Below are 8,201 nucleotides of genomic sequence, written 5' to 3'. Positions count from 1 at the left end.
AGTTAGCCTACTTCCAGCACCGTGAAAACACACACACACACACACACACACACACACACAACCTTGAAACAAAGCTCCCCGGGGGAAAACCATAAATTTCATATTAAACAGGAGCTTCCTGTGACACACACAGGAGCTCACAGCCAAATAGGCACAAATCAAACCGAGCTGCTCATCAAACCTTCCTGCTTGGTTTAACCAATCGTTGAAGCGCTCCATATTGATTGGTCACTGTTTAATGATAGGAAGGAAAAGCTGCCTGTGATTACTGGTCAATAGTGGAACAGTACTAATCAATAATGGATGTGAAAACTGCTTCACAACAGCAGCAAAAACCCAAAAAAACAGATTATATTGKTTGTGTGACAGAATAAAATCTTCGAGGCTGTGTTTTATTTACATGATTTGCATTTTATTGGCCGAGCTACTTTTCTTCAACTGCTGCCTCTCTGACAGTTCCCACTGCAGATAATGACATAATAAAGACATCGTGAGCAACAGTTAGAGGAAATCCTGCATTGGTGATTTTCACACAAGACATTCAAGCTTCTTTAATCTTTCATTTATCCAATCAAAGCCAGAGTTTGGTGAAATTTGGTGTTAGGAAATGTACGYAAATGACTTTATTCTTCATTTGTCTGTTAGCAAAATAATATGCATTAATTCAAGGAATGTCAGGTCTTTAATTTATATATTGATATGTAATGCAATTCACTCCAAAACCCTAATGAGTAACATATTTTAATAAATATCCAATTTGAAGATTTGCAACASTTTAATTTAAGTGACATGCCAGCACTCTTTTTTTATTCTTTCACTCAAAGTAAAGAGGATAAGAAATATACAATAAAAAGGATCTCTAAAATAAATGTTTCAGGGTCTCTAACTGTGTCTCCTGACCTGCAAAAWAATGGATGGATTTTTCACCTGGATCCATTTTTGCAGGTTTGTCCTCTACAGTTTGTGTTTCTGTTCTGAAGCCAAGTGTGCATTAGCTGTATGCAGGCTGGCCAACAAAAAACCCTGACTGTGTGAGTGGGAGCGTTCCTTTATCTTCAGGTCAGCAAAAACTGGTGTTCGTTTTCCCTGTAGGCCTTTTTTTCCCCCTTGTCTTGCTGCTGTGTTTGTATGAAGCAGATTCACCAAGCCCACCACCCCCCTACCACCCCAACATTTCTCTCTCTCCTGCTCATCTTTGAGGTTCTTTGAGGCCTTTTAGCAGCCATCTGGCTTCCCTCCAACATCTAAGACAGAGCAGTCTCTCTCTGGTTCTCTTTTAGGTATTGATGGACTAAAACCTTTGGCTAAGTAGTTTCTTTGTGCATTTCTACACYGTGAGCCGTCTGAGGATCTGAAAACAGCTCAGAAAAGTTGTTTTGATTATATGCAGTCCAGTTTATTGGATTGATGACCATTTGATTTAAATCTTTGAATGAATACTTTTAGATTTGACCAGTTTTACTTTGTGTACTTRGAAAATATGTACTGTATTTTTGTTAAAACAATACTGTGACCAGATGTTGGGTATAAGAAGTGATTGCCTACAAAAACAGCTAAAGTGACTGAAAATAGACCAAACATTGAACTTTCTGGACATTTTATTAAACCTATTGCTGGGTTGAAGTCGTGACCCAACGACGAGGGCAGGAAGTGATTTGCTCCGGTCCAAAACACAGTGAAATGGATCACAGCGTGGACACTAATGCCCTAAATGGGCTGGTGCAGACGAGGTATGGTGAAAAAAATGTGTACATTTAAGATATAATCTATATTGTTTTAATAAAAAAGACTTGTCATATAATCTGGAGGATTTACCCGACATCGAGATGATTGACATAAACTGGTGCTGCAGACCTTGTAGTATACGACGAGCCAGAGGAAAGCTTTCAAAAGCCTCGAAGCCTTATTTTTTATTATTTATTTATTTTTTGATTCAAGTTGGGTCAAACATTTAGGATCCAGAGAAACTTTAAATGTCTGCTGACTTGTTTCCACCCAGGTGAGAAGTGAGTTGTGCTAGTTTAAGTATTTAGCCCTATGATAACAATRCTATCGCTAATGCTAACAATGAGTTGACCCCTGTTATTTCTATGTGCAAGGATCTACTTGTAAATTTATTTAGCAACCATACATGGCGCAAAATTTATAGGGATTTTGATGCAGAATCAACAGAAGGAAACTGCCMATCAGCAACCCAGCAATAAACAACAGCCAGAAAACTACTGGAGTAAAACCACAGAACCAACATTCAACTCCTCTCTAGCTGTGTTTCCATTGAAAATGTGCACAAAACTTTGTCGATATTCTGTTAATGTCGAAAAAACACAGTTTCGCAATTGCAGTGTTTCCATTAAGTAAGAAACACTATTAAAGTCACGCGTGAATACGTTTGTTCTCGCGAGAAGTCATTACAAACATGGCGGCGATGGATGTAAACACATAGCATGTTGCTACCGCGACACTAGCATCAGAGGAGACGTCGGCGTCTTTTATCGAGGCTTTCCAGAGACAAGTCCCTACTTGGGAGCGGCTACGTATGCTGTGTTTTTGGGAAATTGTAGTCGATGAGTTTACTAYTTTCTTTTACTACTTTGGTGATTTCACTACTACTTTTATTTCCTGTTATCTTCTTTGTCRTCTTTTCACCAGTAGAAACAGCCGGTTGTTGATCACGTGACTCCTGTGATGCGAAAAAAATGTTTCTATTGCAGTTTTGCGAAATAAATCAATTTCGATATGGCCGAAAAACCATCTCATCCTAGTGCAAAAACATTTTGTTGAAAAACTTTTTTTTCTAAAAAGACGTGTTTCCATTGAGGACATTTATTTTTGAAATTCTAATTTGCGCATTTTCATGGTCAATGGAAACACAGCTACTGTCTGGATTCAGTTCRTGGCTAACAGCTTGAATCCCTGATCAACACTCCACAAATGGTCCAACTTTGATTAAAAAAGTATCACATGTGAATTTAAAGTGTTATTTCTGAATTGATTTTATGTTTGACATATTTTTTATTTGCTTTGTCTCAGTCTTACCTCGACTGTTGGTCGCCAGATCAGCCACCTTCTGAAAGGCGTCCAGGAAGGCTGCGACTGCAACGACCGTCGTCCTGCGAGATCCAACAGACGCAGCATTAGTGGAAAAAAACAATAATCCAGAAATACCTGATCAAAATAATTAAATAAACAAAGGGTGAAAAACGTCAATATGAACGCTATTTTTGTCAATATTAATGAACAAATCTAACTGAATTAATACATTTTTTGTCTGTTTGTGTGTAGAGACGYAAACAAATGAAGGAGATGCTCCTCTGCTGACTTCTGTCCCAGAGTTGAGTCTCCATCTCTATAACAACTTTATGCTGSTGTCATTAATCTCTGCCAGCTAAAGAAGGGTAATTAAGTTGTGCGTGTGTGCGTGTGTGTGTGACATCGCTGCAGGGCAGGTGGCACYGACTGGTTGATGGCTGAATGTTGTAATTATACATGTGGTGAAATTTTCCATGACAAAACAACGTTTAGGTGCTGTTTTTTCTGCAGTTTATGTGCATGTTGTCTGCAAACATCAGCTCTGTGTGTGCTTGTGTGTTTGCATGTGTGTGTGTGTGTGTGTGTGTGTGTGCGTGCAGTGAAACAGTGACAGAACAGGAGGTGAGCCTGACATTTAAACACTTAATGAAGCAGACTGATTGGATTCTCATGAGCTCCGGTTCATAAACACCTGCAGCACGCAGCGTTCTGCAGTCCAGCTGTGCGACCCTGAAACTCTAGCATATTGAACCGACATGAAGCCATAAAGCCTCAGCTTATGTTTAACAATGACGACATGAAATCACGTCCAACTACAGCTACTGGAACCTTGTAGTTTCTAAAGAGAAGTTTCAGAAATAAAATCATTTTCTGCAAAAATCTCACTTTTTTGAATAGAGARTAAAGTGTTCTGGCACTGGTAAGATTTAGGTTTTGTATTTCTGTTCAGACAAAGAAAATATAAACTGTAGATAAACTAAATCCAGAACAGAGTTAAATGAAAGGAGGATAAAGACTTTTATATTATTACATATTCACAAATGGGACTCCACACTCTGTAATACTTGTTCACAGCTGTATATCAGAAAAGAAGACTTTTGACAATATAAGCATTTTAATGCTAATAAAGATTTGTGAATTCTTCAAACTGCTTTGCAAAATAAAACCATCAGAGCTCATTACCACAGTAGTGTTAACCTGTATGTGTGTACTTGTATTTGTTATCTTTATAGGACTGTTTCCATTATACACACCTACCTTGTTAAGACCAGTAGTCCTAATACAGACCAAAGACTGGTCCTAAATTATTTGGAGGTTAGATTAAAGACTAAGGTGGGTTTTCTCCAGGTACTCCGGTTTCCCCCACCCACAAAAACATGTACTATAGGTTGCCTCCCTTGAAAAAGAGATTTGAGATCTCAATGGGACTTGCCTGGTTAAATAACAGTAAATAACATAAATAAAATAAAATAATGTGAATTGAGTTTAGGTTTTAGGGGATGGGGATGTACTGGGGGGTTAGGTTTAGGGTAAGGAGTCATGGTTAGGCTATAGAAATGACTAAAAATCAGTAAAAATGAATGGAAGTCAATGAATGGTCCTAATAAGGATAGAAATAAGAATTTGTGTGTGTGAGGGTGTTACCTAAGTTGTGACTGGAGTTTGGTGGCCTTGCTGATGAAGTCGTCCCAGACTGGATAACTGCCCTGGAGAAATAGATATAAAAATAAAAATGTTATTAAATATACACAGAAATATGATTTTATTATAGAAGTTGGTATTTATGGTGATCAAAATCAGCTTTTGTGCCCAAAAACAACAACAAAAATAATATTAATCAGAACTAATCAGCCTTGTTAGGACTGAGGATTTAGGCTTTAGAGTCGTCTCTTCAAGTTTGTTTTATCATAAACTTTTTCTTTAGTGAAAAAAGTTTAAATATTCTTTTTAATAAAACATTAGTCAGATACAAAACAGTCAAACATGAACCTCTTGCACAGCTCTTCTGACCTGAAAACAAACTCTAAAGAGGCCCAGCAGATAACGAACACACAGCGAGGAGACAAATCAATGGGTGCGATCCATCGGCCCCGCCCATCGCAGCTCGACCACAGGGGGGGGCCGAACGAGCCCCTCCAGGCGTGTAAACACTGCACACGTCCAACATCAGACTAACATGAGGAGAAAAACGCTGCAATGCAGGAAAACAAACTGTGACGTGGCGGTAAAACAAGAAACTAAAGGATGACCCTCCTGATGTCAGCAGGTGGATGCAGCTGAAGTGGGCGGGGCTTGTTTCCATCCCATCTCTCGCTGCAGCAAAAGATCTGGGGCATGTTTACTCACAAGATCATAATATCTCCCTGATTTACTGAAACTCACTTTATTATCATTATTACAGGATAACAAAGAAGAAAAGTCCATCATCTGGCATTCCTGGAGTTTCCAGGAAATCATCTTTTTTTCTAAACATTGGTGCAAATCTTCGCAGTATATTTTCCTTTCTTTATTAAAGAYCGCTTGTTGCAAACTACGAAATGAAACATTTATATGCATCTGTAGAATTTATGACCAAATTTGCCAAGTTAAAATATGCATAATGTGTTTTTTTGATATAAATCACAGGGATGAAATAAAGCTGCCTCGTCCCCCCGGCTGCTCGGTGGGCTTCACCTCRTTTCTCTGCGTCATCGAAACGGAGCAGCTGAGCTGGGTGTGTTCAGAGTGATGCCCAGCGTCATCGCCTGGCTACCGTTGCTATGACAACACWGCTGCTGCAGAGGGGCTTCAGACACAAAGATTTTTTTTTTGGGAGGGGGGTCTCACGTGCATAAAACCTCACCCAAACACACACGTTGTGTTTTCAGTGTCTCGCTCTTTGTCGTCCCCTCACTTTCCATTTCAATGGCTTCCATTTCCATATTTCTCTCCTCCTCTCGTTCACCTCTCTCTCTCTCTCTCTCTCTCTCTCTCTCTCTCTCTAAAGAACTGACGTTTCTCCTGCCCGCTCCTTTAAACTCGTTCATCAAACCTCCTCTGTTACACTCCTTATATATACTGTATTTAAGACCACACGTACAGAAACGTCTCGTTACATCTACCGTCTTCTTTCCAACACACACACACGTTCACACCCAGCCACCAGGAAGAGGGCAGGGTCGCCGCATCCATCAGTCACTGAGGACATAAATTGTCACCGTGGCAACAACCAGAGGCAACAGCAGCAACACGCCGGTCCTCCRCGAATCCACCAATCTGTTCGTTCGGCTCTGAGTGAAACCCCCCCGAATCCTGTCTTTGTGGCTTTTTGTCCAGTGTTTGGTTAAAGCAGAATGATTACAAAGAGTAATCCTGTTGTAGTTTCTTTTGACTTTGTTTTTAGTGTCCAGTAGGGATGCACACATATGAAAATGTCATCCGATATYGATATCCAATATYAGCACTGCACGATATTAGGAAAACCTGTGATGTGCGATAACAGTGCTTAATATTGCGATGATGATATGAATTGCGATAAATTAACAAATATGTGGTGTTGACATCTTTCTGCTCTGGGTTCAAAGCCAAAAAAACAACCTAAAAAACAAACCTGATTTTTTTATATATATGAAGAGATCCATCCATTTGACTAAATACATGAAGGGCTCCATCCGATTGGTGAAATACTTCAAGCTTCCATCTGAACAAAACGCTTAAATGCAAACTTTTAAGTCAACCATTTATCGCAGTTTATGCAGTTGTTGCGATATGCATATTGCACAGGCTGTTATCACGATAATGATAAATTTTTGATGTATTCTGCAGACCTATCCGATATAATTATAGCCRTTATGGCCGATAACTGATATTTACTGATATTACACGAACACACAAATTATATTTTACACATATGCGCAAACACCTGTAGTGTCTAAAAGTGGGGGCCTCTTTTCAGGAATGCACAGATGTGCTATGTCTCTCTTAGACCCCAGCTTCAGAACTTGGCACATTACCATATTAGGAAAGGAACGCTTAAGGTATACTGTGACAAAATTCATGGTGCATCTGTTGGACTGCACTGTGAAACCTATAAAAAAGGCTTGTACGCCCCTACTCTTCACCTTCGTCTTCATCTTTTTACCTGGTGATTCATTTGGCTTAGAAGGCCACAATTTGGTTTTTGGCTGTAAATCTCCTGGACTGCAAAATAAAGATTCTTGCTGTTCAACCAGCCTGTTTCAGAGTTTTTCTCTTCAGGAACAACAGCAGTTTGCAGAAACTAAGAAGACCCGGTTTTTACATCTCACACCCTTGTGTCTTTTTTTTTTGATACCGTAAACAAATGGGCAGACCTCTGACATGGCTGTACTTCAGTAATTCCTGGCTGTGCAGCGTTAATATCACTTTCATGATCAAACAGATGCCGCTCAACCAACCATCTCCCCTCCCGAAACAGAAACACAAAACTAAAAAGTGGGAAGTCAATATCAGACGATAATATCAGCCCTGTCTTACTGATACAGATTTTAATGCTGATAAAGATTTTAATGCTGATATATTGTATCATTTTCAGTGCCCAGTATTAGAAACGACTTAAGCCCCAAAGGGTTTCCTTGATGTTTCTGCTTGAAATCCCATGCTGAAATGTAACTGGGTGTATCTCAGCATTTACCAACTTTACTTAAATATTCTTGGTATCAAAATAAAGCTAACACTTGGGAGAATTTATTAGAAGTGTAAGTATTAAAACAGCTGCTGTTTTAGATATATTGAGGATGGAGCATAATGTTTTTTACATTTTTTTCCCTCCTGTCTGAATAATTTTTGCATTTGATAGTATATAACCCATTTAAAACCATAATGAATCAGGCTAAAAACTCTTARAAACCATAAATCCACTTGTGTACAGTAACTGTGCAAAGATTCATGCTGCTAAAATCAACTGGAGCAAAGTTACAGAGGTTTTGGTGAATAAATAATGTTGCTTTTTGTCATTCTGCACAGGAAGGACCATGTAGGTACCATTAATACATATTTTTATTTGCAAAAGTCATTTATTTTTTCTTACCTGACTGAAAAGATTTGAAGGTTTGTTATTTTGAAAAATTATCCAAACATTCATTTGTCACCTTATACAGGTGCTGGTCATAAAATTAGAATATCATGAAAAAGTAGCTTTATTTCAGTAATTC

The 8,201-nt window shown here is 38.8% G+C and overlaps 1 protein-coding gene across 1 annotated transcript in view; it reads right to left on the bottom strand.

Moving 5' to 3' along the window:
- The window catches only part of LOC106535761 (metastasis suppressor protein 1), a gene marked incomplete at its 5' end in the record, with an annotated part of 30,485 nt that overhangs the window by 21,787 nt on the left and 497 nt on the right, over positions 1-8,201 (bottom strand). The window contains 2 exon segments of the mRNA XM_014032838.1: positions 3,037-3,110; positions 4,675-4,736. Of these exon segments, the coding sequence (XP_013888292.1) occupies positions 3,037-3,110; positions 4,675-4,736 (136 nt within the window).

This window comes from Austrofundulus limnaeus, unplaced genomic scaffold (genome assembly GCF_001266775.1).
Source record: "Austrofundulus limnaeus strain Quisiro unplaced genomic scaffold, Austrofundulus_limnaeus-1.0 Scaffold1552, whole genome shotgun sequence".
Taxonomy (NCBI): Eukaryota; Metazoa; Chordata; class Actinopteri; order Cyprinodontiformes; family Rivulidae; genus Austrofundulus; species Austrofundulus limnaeus.
Note: the sequence above shows the minus strand (reverse complement) of the source record. Positions and strands in the feature narration are given on the sequence as shown.